Source organism: Sprattus sprattus (assembly GCF_963457725.1).
Source record: "Sprattus sprattus genome assembly, chromosome: 10".
NCBI classification, from domain to species: Eukaryota; Metazoa; Chordata; class Actinopteri; order Clupeiformes; family Clupeidae; genus Sprattus; species Sprattus sprattus.
The window spans coordinates 24,310,936-24,332,388 of record NC_137908.1 but is presented as its reverse complement, the minus strand read 5'-3'; the positions used below and the strand labels follow the sequence as shown (position 1 = coordinate 24,332,388).

Here is a 21,453-nt window from a genome sequence, read left to right as displayed (position 1 = left end):
ATACAATGCTACCAGCTGTGGTTTAAATAGTATGCTGGTAATTTTGCAAAAGTATTCTTGAAATTACAATACAAAACTATCTTTATTAACCAGCAGTGTAAATCATGTTGGCACCCTGATAGAGTGAATGGTTGGATGTCACTGAATCCTGCAAATGTATACAATTCAATGGATCTCTTCTGGGCATATACCTTTAGAGATATATTATAGTGTCGTACATACATAATTGATTATCTGTTTTTGCTCTTATTTTTAATAAAATAACTAATTACAGTTTAGAGAACAAAATCACAACGCTTTACAGTGGGCGGGAGGCGTTTTGGAGGTATTGTGTCTCTTTCTCATTGGTCGTTTCCCGTCGACACACACAAAAAAAAACCCGCCCCACATAAAGGCTGTCAGAATGGTTACGTCGAACAAATTGTAGAAAATGGGTGCTTGGTCTACACAGAAATGCACCGTTTTAGAAAAAGGGCCAGACATCGGTGTGAAATATTACGTTTTTAATGTTTTTATACAAACAACTCACAGAATTGAATATCATTAATTACTTCTAGGACCTACATTTAAATAAACAGTACAGTTGACGCTGTAACATTTCTCCTTTTTTTTCATAAAAGACATATTTCACTACAAATATTTTGAGTACACCACCCTGATCTTAACATTGAACATACAGGTCTGCCTGAGTTTAAGGTCCTATTCAATTACACATTCTTTACACAAGTTCCAGAAGGGTTCACTGAAATATTAAGAAACTCTATTCTATTATAGATAATTCTATTGCTTTATGAACATCCTAGCACATGTAAACATGTCAGCTCTGACCAAAGTCTTTCTATGCCACTGATTCATAACTGTTTAAATCTCACAATCTAAGATGAAAACCAAACACCTCAATGAATAACTGGGAGGCTGCTTCATTTCAAGTGTGGTAGATCTGACTGATAATCACTTAAAAAACAAACAAACAAAAAAACATCAGGTTCAGATGCAGGAGAGTGATTAAGGAAGGTCATTGATTTTGAGTTAAACTTCATTGTACTTCTACAGCTGTCTATGAGTACAGAGGTTAAAACCTGTATTGTGCATTTGATGCACACTTGAGGTGTAATCAGTATGAACAGACACAATGACTTGTAAAGTCCGATAGAAAGACAAAACAATGCTGAACTAGAGACAATCCAAAGACTTAAGACAGCAATGCTTATTCAAAGCATCACTGGTCATTTTAGCAATACTTATTTTTCTCACATTTGCATTCAGATTATTTTAAACATCAACAAAATAAAGGGAATAGCCAAATAAAGTACAAAATCAAGTCGGACAGGGCTGACAACATCAGAAGTGAATGACAACTCAGGACAGGATGAGTGCGCGGTTGGGGGGGTTCGATTTTAAGGAGCGCAGAAACCGCCGGGCCTTTTGTGTCAGGATCAGCTGGTCCTTGGTCCGTCCACACACAACCTCCTCCCATTCCTGAGACATCTGAGGGGGAACAAAACAGAACACATAGTGATGATAAGAAGAGGAGGAGGAGGAGGAGGAGGAGGAGGAGGAGGAGGAAAATATGGGGGAGGAAAAAAGCATAGCAGTCAGAATAATAGCAGGATTATGTTATATGTTGAATGCACATGATACAAAAAAGAAGCACACAGGATAACCTACATTGACTGACAGGAAGTAAGTACAGATTTGATTTTGATTAGAACTTTGTCATTGTAAGAGTACAGGTACAAAGCCAACTGAAATGCCGTTATCATCTTACCAGAAGTGCAAAAGAACATAATTATTTGCAGATAAGTGCAAGTAAAAGTAGGTACTACAGCGATGTGATGATGGGTGATGAAGTGATGATGAAGTGATGATGAAGTGATGATGAAGTGATGATGAAGTGATGATATACATTTTTATTTCAGCGCCCATGTCAACAGGTTAGAGCATTCATGTGACTGCTTTCTGGTTACAGCTGGTTAACTTTCTGGTCTCCACTCTTTGGACGGTTCATTAATGATGGATCACACCAAACTCACTGTATTCAGTTTTCCTTTGACAATGGCCATAAAATCAAACAGACGCAAGCAAGCCGTGGCAGTACAGAAACGCAGCAGTCGCACACACGCAACACATCTGGTGTGCAAGAGCCCTTAGACTCCACAAGATGTAAAGGCACTGTCGTGCATTTTAAACAGGATGAAGGAGTTCATGGACCAGGTGAGAGTTTTGGAGATGTGGATGTCAAGGAATTTGAAGCTTGATACAAGCTCCACTGCAGCTCTGTTGATGTAGATGCGGGCATGTGTGTGGCTCCTAGCTCGCCTTTTTGTTTGATATGATTTGTTTATATGTGGTCACTCTGTTCTGGTTCACATCAATAAGTGTGTGTGGACAGTGTTGGTACATGAGTCAATGTTAATCTGAGTCTGTGGTGGTATGGGCTAGTATGAGTCTGTGGTGGTATGGGCTAATCTGAGTCTTTGGTGGTATGGGCTAATCTGAGTCTTTGGTGGTATTGGCTAATCTGAGTCTGTGGTGGTATTGGCTAATCTGAGTCTGTGGTGGTATGGGCTAATCTGAGTCTGTGGTGGTATGGGCAGCAAACTGGTGCTGAAGAGCAGTCAGCCCCCTCCAGCCAGGTCTTCACAGTCCTCTTTGAGGGGTTCAGACGTTTAATGGCCGGGCAGTCCTAAAGGCTGAATTATGCTCAGAGACCCTTGCGCGACTTTTCACGCCTTCGTGCGTCGGCCCCTTTTTCTAGACTTGCGCAATTTTTTACGTAAACTTTTACGCGAGCCTCCCAGCCTGCATTCTATCAACGAATGTTACGAGATGAGATTACTAAAATGTAGTCTGCATGTCTGCTCAGTTTAACAGCGCTACCAAAGCAAAGGTTTGAAAAGAACTTCAAGCTTCAGACTTTCTGTTAGGGAAACAGCTTTCTATCTGCCGAGCAAATGGCACGCTCATGGCAACATGCGCAACCTTTGGGAGCATGAACTGCTATGAGTACATTTTGCGCAACAATTAACACCAACGCAGAACCAAGCAAGCCCCTTTAGGAAACAGGAATGATGCCAGACTGTCCCAGGTGGGGGAGGGGAGTGGCTTTGGAAGTCTCAGCCACATTTGCGTAGATGTGATTCAAGGTTTTAAGGGGTGCTTGAGACATTTAGTTGTTTGCAAAATCTATGTGTGACCATGTTTCCGTGACAAAAAAAAACATGAGACTACAGATGGCAGTCTGATTGCAGGTGCAGATGGCATAAGACTGACGCCCATCTCATTTATAAATAGACTGTTAATTAGTTTATGTAATAAAATGTAGTTAAATGCACAACTCAAATGTAGAAAGCCATTTGGCCTTGGTACTATACAAAATGAGCACATCTCATAATGTAGCCTTCCATGTTTGAAATCAAATGCTGAAACACAAAAAAAAGCACAAACAATTCTAAAAGTTTTCCATCAAATGTTTATGCATGATGCTCACCGGTGTTGGAGGTTCTGGTAGGGAACCTGATGTATTCTCACACGGTCCAAGGAGGAAGCCCTGATCCAGAACGTTTTCCTCTTTCTTGCAGGAAAACGAGGAGGAATCGAATGATGAAGAGAGTGACGTGTCAGCCTATCACAAAACCAAACACGCGACAGTCAGACATAATGGAGAAGTTCACACAGGTAGAACTTGGCTTTCTGTATTCATATGGGTTTCGGTCAGTTAGGGTAACTGTGCGAACCTCAGGGTTCATTTTTGGCATGGGCTTGGGAGGCATCGCTCTGGTAGACTCCTTGCAGTCGATCACGTCCAGCGCCAGAGACTTCCGCACTTTCTTCATCGGAGGCCTTTGCTGAGGAGCAAAATCAATATATTTGAAATGGTGTGACAGTGGACAATGAGCAGAACATCATTGCTGAGTAGAGCAGCATGACATAAAAAAACAGTACTATGTAATGCTTGATAAATAATACCAGGGTGAAATCCATATCAGCACAACAATTTTTAGTTTTTTAACTTTTTATAAACCCAAACTCACTGCTTGTTTGCGCCTCTGTTCAGGAGGAGTGTCGTCATCCAACATCAAGTCGATCCCTGCCTCTTTGCGCAGAACCTCCTTAATGTCCTCAAGATTTGGAGTAGGGGGCTTAGGAACAAAAAGGAGAGAAAAAATACTTCATGTTAACATTTTGCTTAAAATTATGGAATACAATTTTCTTTACAGATTTTCTTGCAGTAACTGATAGTACAGAAAGGCAACACTGGTAAAGAGCCTAAAAGTGACTCACCAGTGGACGTAGAGGGCCATACTTCTCCATGGCATTTTTGAAGGGAGTTGGAGTGCGTGGGTTGGCATCCAAATCAGACTTGTGATTCGGAGTGATGAATCTATGAAGTCAATAAAATGGCAGTATTAATTACGAGTGATTTTACATGTATCCCTACAGGAGACATTTTCAGGACTGAGTCTGATGTGTATTTCACACCATTGTGTGCAAAGGGTTTTGACATGATGAATGCAGAATGTTTGGAGTGTCAGACAGTGTCAGCACAGATTATGCTTTTTATAAGTCAGTTGTTTGTTTAACACCATGCCTCCAGACAGATGCAGCCTTCTATTTTCACCTGACTGCTAAGTGAGTGAAAAAGATCACATCATAAGGGATTTTACTGCCTGCCTAATAGCAATACACATGTTAAACAAGACATAAGAAAATCACATTAAACAGCAACAATTTATTTTAGCTTTGTTCAGCAGCTGTCTCAAAACCTCTGCAGAAAATCCCCTTATGTGGGGCACCTACATGTTGTTCTCCTTCTGAGTGAGTGGCGTCTTGTCGCGGTGCAGGGGTGTGGTGACGAGGGCCTTCTGGCTGCACACAGGGGTGGAGGTCAGCGACGGATTCTCCATCTCCAGTGTGTCCTGCTTGGTCCACATGTTCAAGAACTGCAAAGAGAAATTGGATTCAAAACCCTGTGAGGACACAACTGTGGCATGCCTTGAGTATTATCCAGTGCCACATGACGCCATTTTTTTAAAAGCTTGCCGTAAAATGCGTATTGCATGCTCTATAACAGGGGTCACAAGACCTCTTCAGCAGCTCTGTCTAACCCCAGAATCAGTTAATGTATTACAGCAGCTAATAATGTCTTCTTTGAGTGTCTGGACTTTAGAGCCATGTGTGCTAGATTAAGGCTGGTTTAAACTCCAGAAAGACTAGACAGACCTGTTCCTCCATCTATCTTAAAACCTGAGGCATTTTACACTGCTGTCAGGAGTTAAAACATACACCCACACCTGCTCTCCCCAAATGGGCACAGCTACCAGAACACTGACGCTACCCTGCACATGTTATGAGTTTACTGCAGGTGACCAGTCTGATATACTTTATTATTTATTACTTTTTACTTACATCACTATCATTACTTTTGTTTATGGAGTAATACCAATACACTACGTGCACCATGTGTTTATATGTGAGGGCTATGTACATGTTACCCCCATGTTTGGACAACTTGTTCAACTGGGAGAGTCGACTGGTAATGTCTGCGGACGCAGCTTTAAGGGAAGCTCTAATTATTAATGAAGTCTACTGAATAAAAAGTCTATAAAAGCAGCTTTATTTATATATTTTAACTCTCCCCATGCTCTGACATTCAGAGTCGCACGCTTTTTGGCTGGATATGAATGTGGCCCTACCTGTGAGGGTGAGAAGGGGAGACACTTGACTGGAGTGCTCTTGGGGGTCATGGAGTCGTTGGGGTCAGGGGAAGCTGCAATGCGACGACGGCTATGGCGGGAGATGATGGAGGGCGGGGTGGTGACACGGGGTGAGATGGGGATCAGCTCGCCACGGCTGCTCTTGCTCAGCTCCTGCAGGGTGCTGCCCTCCAGGCGGAACTGGAGCAGCTCGGGGCCCGAAACCGGACTCTGGCTCTCCTCTGGGAGGTCAAAGGTCACGTCGGCCAGGTTGCACCAACTCTCCATGTCCTAATTGACAAAGAGAGGGACAGAGTAAGCGAGGGAGGGAGACAACAGATGGGTAGAGGGGAACAGAGGAAGAGGATGCAAAAAGGAAGGCAGTAAAGAAAGAAGGTATAGAAAGCAAGATGACAGGAGAGGGAATGTGCAAGAGTGAGAGAGAACAAAAAAGGGGCAAGGAAAAGGCAAGGGGGAAAGACTGTAAAGAGAGGACACAGTGAGGCAGGGAGAAAACTGGACGGAGGGGAACAGTGATAGAAGAAAGGAGGGAAGAAAGGAAGGTGGGTAAAGAAAGAGGCTAAAGAAAAGAGGAAGTAAAGATGAGATAAGATACTACAGACAAGAGATGGAGAACTCAAAGGAGGGAAAGAAAAATAGACTGAAAGAAAAGACCAGTGGCAGGGATGAACAAGGGGGCAATATGAGAAATAGACTAATGAAGGAAGTAAAGACAGGAAGGAGAGAGTGCGGGGGAGTGATGAATGAAGACAGACAAACAGACAGGAACAGAGGGGGACAGTAATATGGGAGGAAGCAGAGGGTGGCAGGGAACTATAGGGGCATGTGGGGACATAGAGTTGAGTAATGTATTTATCAGGCATCTATGGAACACGCTGTAAAAAAAATATATATATATAAACCCACTGCCATACAGGCTCTGTGCCATGTCATGTAACAGGGGTGCTTTGGGCCATACAGTTGCACAACAACAAAGTAGACTTCCTTAAGTTCCCTGAAAGTCATGGATGTCACCTCCCTTTTCAGACAGTATCAGGAACACTATAAATTTAACTGAAAATCTTGTATTCTTTTCAATAAATAGCAAGTGGAAAAATACATAAAGCATGAATTCTACATCAAAATATACGTTTTAAGACGACTAAAGACAAAACAAATCATGCTTCACAGTGAGACAGGTAGGGCATTTGAATCATCTCTGTCAAGTGCATCTCCTTACCCCTTCCATCATTTCCATCACTTCCTTAACGGCGCCCGAGGAAGGAGACAGGAATCCAGAGCTATCCACCACCCAGCAGTTAGTGCTCGACTCCCCACCACTGTCCGAGTCCCTTTTGGGGGTCATCACACCTTTTTGGCAAGGCGGCGACTCTGGCTTAGCACAAACTAATTCAACTGCAGGACACGGAACATCCTATAGAGGGCAGCATAGACATGCAAACGTGTTGAGAAATGTATAATCTATGAAAAATAATAAATTTGTACATAGATTGTGTATACATTATTTGTATTTGCTTGGAGAATTACATCAAGTGTCAACTGAAAAGTGACTACAATAGGCTAAGGATGAAGTAAGGATGAAGATCAATTTCATTTCTGATGCAATCGCTGCATTCAGAAGCAAAAAGTACATTTTCTCAAGAGTGGCCTTAAAACCTTTGCCCATGACTGTATAGATATTTGCAAAGTCTGTTAATACCTGTGGCACAGTCTCCATCACCTGGACACTGTCCATAGCGCCATCAAAGCACAGCTCCACCTTACAGACCAACACAACAACAAAAAACATTTGGGATGAGACAAATGCCTACAATTCCTACAAGTCAAACATCCACTTTCAGAAGGTAAACTCCAGTCTCTTTTGTTTCAAATTCACAAACAAGCACATTCCTCAAACAAGTGTGATTATGCAACAGATAACCCCATAATGCAACCAATGGAGTGAGAATGCAGTTTGACTGGACAGTGCTGAACTTTTTCTATTTGTATGGGAGCCTCATGCTTACTGGCTGGCCGCTGCTGTGGTGAGCAATGACCTCGCCCTGCTCCGTCTGGTGCACCCCCTTCATGGTGGTGTCCACACCGGTGTAGTAGCCCATCTCCACCTTGCGCTTGATGGTGGAGTTCCAATGGTTCTTCACAGCGTTGTCTGTCCTGCGAAGGCGGCATATGGAAGGCGAAGGTTTTAGTGGTGGTATATTATAGAAGGTTATAGTAGCTAGGTATTGAAAAAGTAACACAGACATTAAATTAATTTGACAGTATACAGGTTTTTAAAACACATGGCTCCACAGTCCTTCAATGAATAGAAGTTAATCAGGCATTGCATGGCACACATTGCAAGTCCAGTGATGCTTCAGATATGCCGTATCACAGCTCTTATAAATAAACCCAGGATGCTGCTGTTAAACTGAACTTTACATGGTCAAGCAGACACATGCCCAAACATGCCCATTTCTTTGTTTTTCAGCACACCAAACTGGCCTAAAATTAAACATATCGCCAAACCTACAGTGTAGGTCTTAAGGGTGATATATGCTCTGTTTTAGACGTAACGCGTAAGCACGTAAGATACACAACCCCCCCTTGCGCAGTAAAATACCCCCCCTTACGTGCTTAAGTGCGTCGCCCAAAATTTCTGACTATGCGACTAAAACACTCCGGCCCTACGAAGCTCGCAAAGACTGTGATTGGCCGGCTAACCACAGCCTTTCACAGAGTCTCACGTTTCCGGTTTTATAGCATACTACAGTCTTTTTTAGACCCAGAATTTTTTTTAATCATGAATACCCTGCAGACCGTCTCACAAGCCTTTTCTTATTGATTATGAACAAACATAACAGAAGAGGTCCGAAGACATGAACTCCTTTACAAACCCTCTTTAAACACTTATAAGGACGATCAAATGACCGCATTTTCCACCACTTGTGAGTCATGGTGATATCATTCATTGAGTTCATATTGACGTGAATCAATCAATTGCACCCGCGAGTTTGATAGAATGAGCCCGGTCTGCTCATATACAAAAGTTAACATTAACGTGGCGTTAACTTGTGGCCAGCACCATTGTATTTACAAGCATTGACAACATGATGAGATTCTCTCGCCGTTTACCTCATCTTTGAATAATGTAACTCATAAACACATCGTTTTAAAGCCTGTCGCAGTCATTAAAAGATGTGTCAATAAATGAACTTTTGCGTCATGTGATCTGTCTTTTTCGCCACTGGTACTGAATTGCCAACCTTTGTATTTTGTGTAACACATGTATTCATAACATCAAGCCTTTCGCCCACTACACTTTCATGCTCCAGTAAGTTTTTTAAACTTGTTTTTGTCATGCTGCAGTAAATACGCTTACTTCACTCAAAATAAATCTACAGTTCTGGTGTCAATTTGCTTTGCAACACGCACAATCCTTAAGGAACCTTAAGGAACCGTAAATCAAAACTTGTCTAAAACAAGTCCCTTGTGTAACTTACGTGCTTACGGCTCTGTGTCTAAAACGAGCCTAAATCAGCCTTTATGTGCATTAAACTGTTTAAGACACAAGTTATTGGTCCTAATGTATTGTTCTCTATAGCTCAGCTGATAAATCTTCTCCCGGTTTGTAGTAATGTTTGCGATTAATTCTTTCATGGTCATTGTGGGAACGCAGCGTTTCTCCCGTTCACCGTTGTCTTACCTTCCAGGGAGGAGTTTAGCGATCTCCGCCCAGCGATTCCCCAGCACACTGTGAGCCTTGTAGATGACCAGGTCCTCCTCTGCAGTCCAGGAAGACTTCTTCACGTCAGGGTTCAGGTGGTTGTGCCAGCGCTCCCGGCACTGTTTCCCCAGGCGACCCTTTAAGTGTTTGGCTACCATGGCCCACTGCTTGTTGCCGTATTTCTTCACCAGCTCAATAACCTGAAACAATAATGTGGTTTGATTAGAGAAAAAGGCCTAGAGCAGCTTCTTTGAAAAGCCCTTGTTTTATTTTACACCATAATACAGTATTGATCCAACATGAAGCATAAGTGGCATTGAGCACGATATGCAGATGTGCACTTCTGAAAAGAATAAGTCCCTAAAGAACAGACTAACACATTGATCTCGCAATCTGTAAAGAACAATGAAGAGAACACTGATACTTATAAGCATGTCAGAGCAGGTACTGTCAAAAACTCCATTTCTTTAAAAAGGAAAAAGAATCCCACCTTCTCATCCTCCTCTTTTGTCCATGGACCCTTCACCAGATCAGGATCAAGAACCTTAAACCAGCGGTGTTGGCACTGATGCTCCGTCCGGTTCTGAAAGTTTTTTTTTAAGTTGATAAAAAAAATGATTAAAACATAATTCATGAAAACCAGAGTGAGCACAGTGATGACAGTGGATTTAAAACCCTGGATATGATCATACGAGCGATCACAGACACTTCACTCACTGGCAAATAACTGGCAATTCGTTTCCAATCATTAGGTCCCAACTTCTGAACCAGGGCTCGGAGGTTATCATCCTGCAAAAAAAATAAATAAAAATAGTAAGTTTATTGACGACAAATAAACCACACTGATTCGCTGGTGCTGTAAACGCTAATATCTAATGGTGAATCATAAGTAAATGAACGTACCTCTTCCAGAGTCCACTTCACCTTGACTTTCCCGCAGTCTCTCTGCTCAGCTACATCCGAGTCTGTGTCCTGACACATCGCCTCCTCGCCATCTTCCCTAAAAGCAGCAATGCATGCAAATGGCTGAAGTGTCAATGTGAGAGGTACACTTCAAACACGACACCAAACATCACAACATAGTGCTACGGTGTTAAAAGAAGGCCGACACCAAATGAACACGTTGCTGGACCCTTGTTTGTGTCACTAACTGTAGTTTGTACACAATAGCGTTGGTATGATGAGTAAACTGGTAACGTTAAATGGGAATAATCTGTCCATTTCAAATAAACTGGTTAAGTAGAATTCGATGCCATTAATCGTCTTTCAGCGCACCTTGCAGGTTTGAAACTGGGAATTAACTTAACATAGTTAACAGTGCAGCATGCGAAACATCACATGCTTTTATAATCCTACATTTCCTGCAATAGTGGACTCCGTTCCTCTCACGGAATACCTACCTAGCTTCACAACAGGACAGACCTGTTAATCGTACACACAGTGTTAGCTTCAGCAGCTAACTAAAGGCAACTAACTTCATAAGCCATGTTGGTATTTGTTAGCTGATTGTTACCAATGACTCGTGTTAAAACAACTACCCACAATTTGCGATTGACAAAAAAAACTCACATTGTTGCACATTTACGTTATTGCACTGTTAGACAGCAATCACTGTTTTTATTTGTGTTGTAAGGTAAGACATATTAACATTGGTTACCGTGTTCGCGCTTAATAGCTAACGTTGGCTTTTGGTGAGCATAATGTCAAACTATTACTGCATTGCAACAGTGCCAGATGCAATAATGTCATATTGAAGACAAACATTTTGTGATTGGATGAAGACTGAAACACTTGCGATTAAAAATAATATCATATGTTAGAACTTACCCGCGCGACCACCAGGACATTTCCAGGCTGATTCAGTTATCAAATCCAAAATCCCCGGAACAACGATCGAATGTTCAGTACTATGTCTTGCATGCAGTTCCGTAACGTTTAGCACATTTTAGTTGGTTGAAATTATTGGCAAATGCAACAAAATCTTTAGATGACAGAGGACAACAAACAGGATTACATTGCAGTCTCCGCGCTCAAGTTCTTATCTCGCGCTTCTTTTTCTCGCAAGTTTTCCCGGGAGTGACGCACAGAGAGTTCTGCGCACGCAGCTCTGCAAACGCCCTGTAAGTGAACTCAAGTTTTCCAAGTCAAGTATCATCATAGGAAATCACCCCAGTATTGAGAGATACGTTTAACATAAATAAACATTTAAAAAAGACTGTCACATAGTTGTAGTTAAATGTTGGAGGGCTTTTTCAGTTCATGAAATAAACCCAATGTTATATCTCCCAATGTTAATATCCTTCTGAATCTCGGCGCCGCTGGTCTGCGTAATGATAATTAACGAGGGCTATAAGTAGACCCTGATGAAAACAATTGTCCTGATTACCTTCTTACATCATGGCGTCGGCTCAAGGCAGTATTGGTAAGAACCTTTTGGGATAGACTTTTGTGTCTTAAACTGAAATGTATGGCATTTGGTGGCCAGCTCTATAACCGAGTTGTTTTGTTCAATATTGTTGATTTTGTTAGACCGTTTGACTACTCATTCAAGCACAAAATGTCTTCATATAACTGCATCAAGCGTTTCTCTTTTAGATCTCAGTAGGAACTCGGAGGGTCTGTCCTCAGAGATGGACAAAGGCTTTTACTTGGACCAAAGCTTATCCGTCTCTGCTCTGTCCATGGAGACCTCAGCGGGCCCGATCCGCTTTCCAAAAGGAATCGTGGTGGAGTTCTCAGACACCAACACCTCCAACTCAAATTTGGAATCCCTAACCACCTCCCCTAGAGTTCTCTCCCCTTTACTGGTATCACAACAAAGCACTCCTGTCCCTCACACATACACTCTGACGCTTCCCTTTACACTTCACGGAAAGTCCTCAACACCCACTGAGAAGGTGCTCCTCAAAAAGCCAGTTCTGGCCAGCTCGCTAGACCTCTCCAGCATGGACCTGACCACCACCCATCCGTCCTGGGAGGTGTCACTCATCAAGCCAGGCTTAGACAGCCCAAAGCCGGCACTGGAATCCAGCGAGCTCGAGTTTACCTGGAGCCCCAGAAATCAGTCCGGGCACCCGACAGTGGCTGAGATTTCCTCCCTTATAGGTTCGGGTACACCACCAGCCACCAGTCTGTCAGACGGGCACAAGTCCTGGAAGGAGACCCTGCCACTGGGGTCAGTGCAGGAGGATGAGCAGCAAAGCCTGGTTTCATGAAGCTGGGGAAGCCAATGCCTCAAGCAGGTATTTGAGTCATCACCCAAGAGGAAAGATGGTTTAATGCCAGATTTGCAATGTATATTGTTCCAGTCCTAGTTTTTAAACTGCAAAACTACTTCTAATCAAGTGTTTTCTTTTTCTGACTGGACAACTGTTTTTATGTCAATGTTAAAAAAAAAGACTTAATAAAGAGCTATTGCATGAAACTATTTGTATTAAAACTTTTATTTGTGTACAATTATACATTCAATATTTGTTTTATTAAATATGATTTCAACATTGAAAAAAGTAGTTAACAGATTATCAAAAGGCAAAAAAAAGGGGTCTTGACCTGCATGTTTTCCCTACTCCTGCTGATCAATACCAATTCAAATGTACATGAAAATATTAATTTGGTTTCACTATGTACAGTACCAAACTAAACCACTTGGGGAAATGAGAGTTGGATGGATGGGGCCGTTGTTGGTAGCTCCAATGTATACACTTGCCCCATTAAGTGTTGTCCCGTTGTTTCCGGATAACCTCAGCCATCAGAGGGGTGAAAATCTCACATCTGTAGTGTCAATATCATGCTCCTTTTGAAATATAAAAGACATCTCAGTTTAAATCTGTCTAGAAAACATAAATATCAAAACTCTACCCCGTTTCTCTTAATTATATGGGCACTCCTGATCAGCTTCACTCACCTGATTGAGTTTCTTGAACTCCACCACCTGAAAGAAAATGTGCTCTAGGATGTGCTTCGCATCTCGGCCATCCTTATCCAGCTTTGCAGTCACACCGAGGATGTCCCCACACTTCCGCACATAGAATTCCAGATCATCATCTGTGCCTGGAAGTATGGATGATGCAATGGAATTACTGGTTGACACTACATGACAAAAGCACTATTACATGGTACAATTACTGCACAGTGCTGGAGAGTAGCTTCTCAGACTGGTAGCAGTGCTGGAGAGAAGCTTCTCACAGCCTGGTAGCAGTGCTTGAGAGTAGCTTCTCACAGACTTGTGTGTAGTGCTGGAGAGTAGCTTCTCACAGACTGGTAGCAGTGCTGGAGAGTAGCCTCTCATAGACTGGTAGTAGTGCTGGACTCACATTTGTTTGAGAGCTGAGCCAGTCTCACTTTCTCAGAGGAAAATGTCTCGTCAAGGTCAAAGAGGTCAAGCATTGGAGGAGGAAGGTCCCTGAAGGCGGGCTGAAAGACCTGTACACACAGAGACAAGAATGGATTTCACACAGGTGGTCTAAACAGATCATCTGTTGTGCTTCTGAGTGTTCATTGTTTTCTATTTAAACTACCCCATTGCGGTCCTTGCTGTTAAATGACCCTCTTGGATTTTTTTAGCAGGACTATAGCAAATATGTGGAAAAGTGTAACGTGTGAAGCTCTGTTTTTTTTAGTATGATAAATGTGGCAAATATGTGACAGAGTGTAACAGTCTTTGTTTTGAGTGTGTGAAGTTTGCTTACTGCTGGTTGAAGAGGGGGTAGGGGTGTTTCAAATTGAGGCTGAATCAGCTGGAGTTGCTCATGTTTCACATTCAGTTGCTTGTAGGAGCTGCAAAAAGGAAAAAAAAATCCAATCCAAATATCCACAGATTTAAAGACCATCACAGACTACCACTCCTGCGTTTGTATGTATGTATTTAGTCTTCATATAATGGCACTAAGGACTTCAGTCAATGTCTCTATACATATGAGACTGACAAGGACCAAGACAACTAAGCAGTAGTCCAGTCTATGACGTTTTGCATTCAGTGATCACACGCAACCCTTCTTGTCCTTGTTAAAAATGGAACAGGTCAAAAATAGACAGAGGGAAACAAATCATGCAATCAGGGCTATGGGGGTTTCTCTCTCTCCCTCTTCTTTTGATTATTTTTTTTTTGCTGAGGAGTGCAATAAACCGGCTGTAACCTGATAACACGAGGCAGGGTGTCTGTTGACAGCTTCATCAGTGACATGTCAAACAGGGATGTGAAGTCACGTGGGTTTTCGTCTCCCTCCTGAAGGCACACCCGTAGTCTTTCGGACAGGCATCCTGTGTCAGGTAACATGGTGTAGTCCGTGATCTGGGCAAAACAAAAACAGCATATAGATTGACATAAAGAGAGTCACTTAAAGGCCTTTATGGCCCAGAAAGCTACTACCCACACCACCAGCATCCTTCACTCACGTCTGGGTCCTCTGCATCTATCTGGTTGAGGTGAATGTTATCAGTCATCAGCCACTGGAACACAACGTCCTGCAGTACAAAGAAAAAGAGGTAAAAAACTAGATATTCTCTGAATGACCAAAAAACTGGAGATGGTATCAACCAGAAGTGCTCACCATTATTTTATTGTTCTCCTCCTTGTCAAGATACTGGTCACTAAACATGTGACAGGAGCCTAACACTGCCAGTTTTCCTCCATCCTTTGAAAGAGAGAGATTTGCAGTGGTTCATATCTGTTCTCATTATTATGAGATATTTAGTCAAAGGGTTGCTAAGCCCTGCTGCTGCCTACCTTGGCTCTGTAGAATGCCAGAACAGGTCGGTTGAGGGGGAAGCAGACAGAACCAGTGGAAAGAACAGCCACAGCAGGTTTCATTACACTCAGAGTGGCTCCATAGGGGTAGACAAAGGTAAGGGCCCTGTGGACCAGACAGTGGTGTTTTATTACACCGCAGACTCCATTTCTGATTAAGATATGTGCACATCATCACATCTCTGCTATAGTACACATGTGTAAGGTTGACAAACAATACTTATAAATTAACTTCACATATGGCCATACATCTTTTATGTTTGCATCTGGTAGACTGATTACATAAAGAGGACAGATGATGGCAGGTATGGGATTAAGTCCAGGATGTAAAACCTTACTTTGCATTGTTTCCAGCACTTTCATCATCAATGGCACCTGTAACGGTTTTACCCGCAGCTCGACTGATCTCCCTAGAAATTAAACAGGGAGTTTACTTTACAAATGTAATCCCAATTGAATTAAACTAATGTAATCCTAAAATGTCCTCTAACATATTAATAATGCACAAACCTGTTTAAAACACCATTGGAAACTAATGCTTCTTTTGGGTGGAAATATTTGTAATAAACATTCCTCACCACAGCATCTGTAAAGGTAATTGGAGAAATACAGCAAGAGATATAGTGCTTCATGAATAGAAAGCCAACCAAATTTCCAAAATAAAGCCAAATGTCTGTGGCTTCAATCTATCTATTAAACACTGCCATTTCTGAAAACACTAAAAAATACCTTGATGTGTCAGCAGTAGTTCTGTATTTGCATCAGTGCTGTATTTTAATACTTAAGTAGTACTGTCAGACACACTGTCACTGACTCACCATTGTTAACCATGATTCCAAACTCCTCCAGGAGGAAGTTGATGTTGGTGTCATATCTCATTTCCCCTCCTTCTCCCAGCATCACAAGCATATTCCCACCACCATCCAGATAATGCTTGAGGACTTCAAGCTAAACAGATACAATGAATCATATAAAGCACTAACAATTACAGAATCAGGTATGGCGTACATTTTAGTTAATTTAATCAGTGATTTAAGGGGAAAGACCATTTACAGTCAACTGTGTCACAAAGCATCATGTTGCCTCTGATCATATTACAGATGCATTTCATTCACACTCACAGAACGGCACATAGACGTACAGAAACAGACTTGCACACTCACACACACACCTCAGACCCAGTGAACTTCTCTCTTGGCCCCGCAGTGATCCACAGCTTAGAGCCCATCAGTTTCTCTTGGGTGAGCTCCTCTTTTATGCTGTCAGATGACACAATCGTACGTTCAGGATTTACATCTTTCTCTTTTCATGTAAGATTGTCAATGTCAGTTTGTGAGTAACATCACTTAACCATTTCATAATTTCTCAATTATTGTCTAACGTTGACGTTGCCTTACCTCTGTATCTTCCATTGTACCCGGAGTCTCTTCTGGAGGGACTTGTACCCAGTATTAGCGGTGAATAGTTCTCTCTTCGATGCATTAAAGACAACGCTGTTACGCTGTTCTTTATCCATTATTGGCCGGGTTTATTAAGCGGCCACATATGCTACAGAAAAATCAACATTTGCATATCACAGTTAGCTAGAAAATGTACCAACGAGTAGGCTAATATCGAAATTAGGCTACTGCTATTTACATGTTCACTGTATGCAGGCGCAGGCCTTTCCACGTAACTTAGCTACACAGTCATCTAGCGTAGCTAAGCTGCCAGATACTTTACCCTAACAGGCTACACAGGTGACCTGATCAAATTAATTTTCAGTTTTACACTGGCAATAAAACACAAAAACTTTGTTATATTTAGTTGTGTTATTATCTACAGGGCAATATCAACCTAGGTATGATAACATCGTTAGCTTGCTATCTAGCTGTTTAGGATGCCTATGGAAGTATCGATACCTTTTTCTATGTTTCTGTTGACTAGCGGTACTCGACAAATTAGTCATCTCTATCTGTATGTGATTTGATTAATCATAAAAACAAATCACAAACTTACCAATTAAATTAAAGCTACCCGTGTCAGCTACAACACTATCCCGTTGGCCACCCGAAGGGATTGTGGGTAAAAACAGAAGCCACACGTTACCAAGGGCGCTTTATCTTAGCAACCACAATGTCCATGCTGAGTTTGCTGACACCAACGTGAGCTCTATTTTCATAGTCGTTGTGTGGAGTCTGGCAGTTGCTAACTACCTTAAAGGCACCAAGTGCAACTTTCGAGGCTTAAAAATAAACATTCATCTAGTCTTTTTTACACGTAGTAAGTTTCAATAACTCCATACCATTACATATCGACATTCAAGGAGCAAAGATGAGACGTCGTTGTGTGGTGAGAACTGATAGAAAATCGTAAACAACAACAATCGCCGCCATTTCCCCCCCACCAATAAATAAAACAGGATTCCAGTCAATGGAAAAATTGCCTCTCCCCACCGGCGATTGTTGTTGTGTACAATTTTCTATCAGTTCTCACCACACAGTGACGTCTTTGCTCCTTGAATGTCGATATGTAATGGTAGGAGTTATTGAAACTTACTAGGCTACGTGTAAAAAAGACTAGAAATTGAATGTTTCTTTTTTGAGTCTCAAGCCTATAAAGTTCTTATTGAAGCGTCCCCTCCCAATTATAGCTTTTTTCAGTCCTTTTAGAAATGGTAAAAAAAGGGGGCGGGACAGCCACCATAGCCACGGATGCCCTGTGCTGCAGGAGCATCTCCTTCGATGAGTTTGCCGCATTTGAATATCATGCCATAGTTCTTAAGTGCCAGCCTACTGTTCTGTCAGTAACTGTGTATAGGCCACCCAAGCAATGTCCCACTTTTCTAACAGACTTTTCAGAACTACTCTCCATTATCCACACAAACTACGATAAGATTATTATCACTGGCGATTTTAACATACATATTGATAATGGGAACGACTCAAAGGCCCGGGATTTTATGAATCTCTTAAATTCCATGGACTTTACCCAACACATCACTGAACCCACTCACAACCGTGGCCACACCCTTGATCTAGTTATTACAAAGGGTCTTACGACTGTTATATCCTCTATCTGTGACCTTGCTCTTTCTGACCACTTTTGTATTTTCTTTACAGCACTGGTACCTAAAGTTAAAAAAAGTGCCGAAAGTTTTATTAAGAAACACTATCTTAACTCTGCAGCAGCTGAGAATTTCAAAATAATGATAACTAGACAAGACATAACTAATACAAAAACACCAGAGGCGGGGCCATCATGTGTTAATGATCTAGTAACTACTCTAAATACAAAATTAAGGACAGCACTTGACTCTGTAGCACCATTGAAACAAAAAAAGGTTTTAGCCAAACAAAAAGCTCCATGGAGAAATGAGGAAATTATTAAACTTAAGAGATCCTGCAGAAGGTCTGAGCGTACATGGAGAAAGACCAAGCTACAGGTCCACCTTGATATTTTTAAGGATCAACTCTCAGTTTTTAATAAAGCAATAAGAAATGCTAGGAAGGATAATTTCTCTAAGTTGATATCTATAAACTCTAACAATTCCAGAGTCCTCTTTTCAACAATAGATAGCCTTATAAACCCTGCACCCAAAGTAGATGATAGTCTTTTTTCCACCTCCAAATGTGAGGAATTTGCAGCATTTTTCAGAGATAAGATAACAAACATTAGAAATAATATTGCTCAAGAAATTCCAAATGTTTTGTTTTCCGATCCCCCTCCACCATGCTGTACCAGTATTAGCTTTTTTGCACTGACTAATATAGAAACGCTGAACAAAGTAGTGTCACAAATGAAGCCGTCTATATGCCCTCTTGATCCCATTCCCACCAAATTTTTTAAGACCATCTCTGACTCTGTATCTAAGGACATTCTAGCCATTATTAACTGTTCCTTGCTTACAGGTGTTTTCCCATCAGAACTTAAAACCGCCTTGGTGAGACCACTGTTGAAAAAAAGCAGTTTAGACTCTTCTGTTCTAAACAACTATAGACCAATCTCCAACCTTCCTTTTCTTAGCAAAATCCTAGAAAAAATTGTCTTTAAACAGTTAAATATTTTCCTAGATGCTAATTGTGTCTTTGACACTTTTCAATCTGGTTTTCGATCCAATCATAGCACAGAAACGGCATTAGTCAAGGTTGTAAATGATCTCAGGATTAATGCTGACTCCAAAAAGCTATCTGTCCTGGCCCTTCTGGATCTTAGTGCAGCCTTTGATACTGTTGATCATGATATCCTTATTGACAGACTTGAAAAGTGGGTTGGCCTCGCTGGCCCAGTCCTAAACTGGTTTAGGACCTATCTAACAGGCAGGGAATACTTTGTTGCCCTCGGAAACCACAGCTCCAAAAACATTTCTATGACCTGTGGGGTCCCTCAAGGATCCATTTTAGGCCCCTTACTTTTCAGTCTTTACATGCTACCCCTTGGTAGTGTAATAAGGAGGCACAACATCGACTATCATAGTTACGCGGATGACACCCAGCTCTATATTTCTGTAACACCCAACAACTACAGCTCTATTGATTGCTTGGTAAATTGCATTTCTGATATAAATGTATGGATGTCACAAAACTTTCTCCAGCTCAACCAGGATAAAACAGAGGTATTAGTCATTGGTGAAAGAAATGAAAGAGATAAACTATCTGCACATTTAAAAACAGTAGCACTTAACACCAAGCACCAAGCCAAAAACCTAGGTGTCATATTAGACTCAGATCTCAATTTTGAAACCCACATCAAAAATATAATTAAAACATCTTTTTATCACTTAAGAAACATTGCTAAGGTGCAACCGTTTCTCGCTCAGGCTGACACCGAAAGACTGATGCACGCGTTTATCACAAGCAGGCTAGACTACTGTAACTCTCTTTTGTCTGGTCTACCAAAAAAAAAAGCCATTAGTCAACTACAAATAATACAGAATGCAGCAGCGCGAGTCCTCACTAAAACAAGAAGGAGAGCGCACATCACACCAGTATTAAAATCCCTGCACTGGTTACCTGTTAGTTCTAGAATAGATTTCAAGATTCTACTACTAGTCTATAAATCACTCCATAGTCAAGCACCTGAATATATAACAGACATGCTCTCAAGGTACACACCCAGTAGAACCCTGAGGTCCTCCGGCACTGATCTCCTAATAGTACCAAAAGCTAGGACTAAGAGACATGGGAGAGCAGCTTTTAGCTTCTATGCCCCCAGCCTTTGGAATACTCTGCCAGAATACCTAAGAATGGCTGAAACGGTTGATACATTTAAACATACACTCAAGACATACCTCTTTGATCTGGCTTATCACTCACTGTAAAAATGTATTAATTTAACATATTTTGAAACATTTATTTATTTACGAATCCGTGTCTCTTTTCAAGTGTTTGTAACCCCCAATTAAGTACCGCTACATCAAATGTGTTTCCTGTTTGCCGAGTGGATGCATGTACGGCCCCGGCAAACAGAACACAACAGAAATGTGGTGCCCTGTTGTCATGTGATGCTCTGTTGTCATGTGATGCCCTGTTGACATGTGTCGCCTGTTGACATGTGATGCCCTGTTGACATGCGTTATGTGATGCCCTGTTGCTATGTGATGCCCTGTTGCTATGTGATGCCCTGTTATCATGTAAAATGTATCTATTTTACATTTATGGAACGTTTACTTATTTATCTATCTATGTCTCTTTACAAGTATTTGTAACCCCCAATTAAGTACCGCTACATCAAATGTGTTTCCTGTTTGCCGAGTGGATGCATGTACGGCCCCGGCAAACAGAACACAACAGAAATGTGGTGCCCTGTTGTCATGTGATGCTCTGTTGTCATGTGATGCCCTGTTGACATGTGTCGCCTGTTGACATGTGATGCCTTGTTGACATGTGTTATGTGATGCCCTGTTGCTATGTGATGCCCTGTTGCTATGTGATGCCCTGTTATCATGTAAAATGTATCTATTTTACATTTATGGACGTTTACTTATTTATCTATCTATGTCTCTTTACAAGTATTTGTAACCCTCCCCCCCCCCCCTTTATTTCCCTTCTTTCCTACTGTGAGGCGCATTGTGTTACCTTTGTGTATGAAATGCGCCGTACAAATAAAGTTTGATTTGATTTGATTTGAAAGTTGCACTGGGTGCCTTTAAAACTGACTGTTACTAATTTTCTCCAAGGATGTAGTTTCATCATGTCTGTAGCCCATATGATCCAAACATCAATAGGCCTATTGTTTTTTTATTTCATGACAGTCACTGTAGTTTAAAGTTTAAACAGATGTTTTTATTCTACATATCTTCTTTC

General features: G+C 41.5%; 2 protein-coding genes across 2 annotated transcripts; both read right to left on the bottom strand.

Moving 5' to 3' along the window:
- Window positions 1–1,359: 1,359 nt before the first annotated feature.
- On the bottom strand, window positions 1,360–11,322 carry mybl2b (v-myb avian myeloblastosis viral oncogene homolog-like 2b; the record flags this gene model as incomplete). Its single annotated transcript, XM_080845502.1, has 15 exons — window positions 11,251–11,322; window positions 10,327–10,423; window positions 10,141–10,212; window positions 9,914–10,006; window positions 9,403–9,623; window positions 7,724–7,871; window positions 7,417–7,485; window positions 6,937–7,131; window positions 5,697–5,987; window positions 4,801–4,943; window positions 4,285–4,384; window positions 4,035–4,142; window positions 3,738–3,848; window positions 3,491–3,625; window positions 1,360–1,488 (listed from the first exon to the last, which is right to left on the bottom strand). The coding sequence occupies exons 1-15, from the start codon at window positions 11,268–11,270 to the stop codon at window positions 1,360–1,362; spliced, it is 1,932 nt and encodes a 643-aa protein (XP_080701628.1). The 5' UTR covers window positions 11,271–11,322.
- Window positions 11,323–12,882: 1,560 nt separating this feature from the next.
- ift52 (intraflagellar transport 52 homolog (Chlamydomonas)) lies at window positions 12,883–17,203 on the bottom strand. The gene is made up of 14 exons (XM_080846630.1): window positions 17,168–17,203; window positions 16,567–16,717; window positions 16,341–16,428; window positions 15,988–16,117; window positions 15,680–15,755; window positions 15,508–15,579; window positions 15,149–15,275; window positions 14,973–15,056; window positions 14,818–14,886; window positions 14,559–14,713; window positions 14,112–14,199; window positions 13,737–13,845; window positions 13,328–13,473; window positions 12,883–13,216 (listed from the first exon to the last, which is right to left on the bottom strand). Exons 2-14 carry the CDS (start codon window positions 16,683–16,685, stop codon window positions 13,172–13,174), a joined length of 1,308 nt encoding a protein of 435 aa, XP_080702756.1. The 5' UTR covers window positions 16,686–16,717; window positions 17,168–17,203; the 3' UTR covers window positions 12,883–13,171.
- Window positions 17,204–21,453: the final 4,250 nt, after the last annotated feature.

Excerpts from the sequence above, each read along its gene's own strand:
- ift52 (XM_080846630.1), bottom strand. The coding sequence starts at position 16,685 with ATGGATAAAGAACAGCGTAACAGCGTTGTCTTTAATGCATCGAAGAGA. Across the intron at positions 15,580-15,679 it reads TCCAATGGTGTTTTAAACAG|GGAGATCAGTCGAGCTGCGG; the intron begins GTTTGTGCATTA and ends TTTAATTTCTAG. Across the intron at positions 14,714-14,817 it reads TAGATGCAGAGGACCCAGAC|ATCACGGACTACACCATGTT; the intron begins GTGAGTGAAGGA and ends TGTTTTGCCCAG.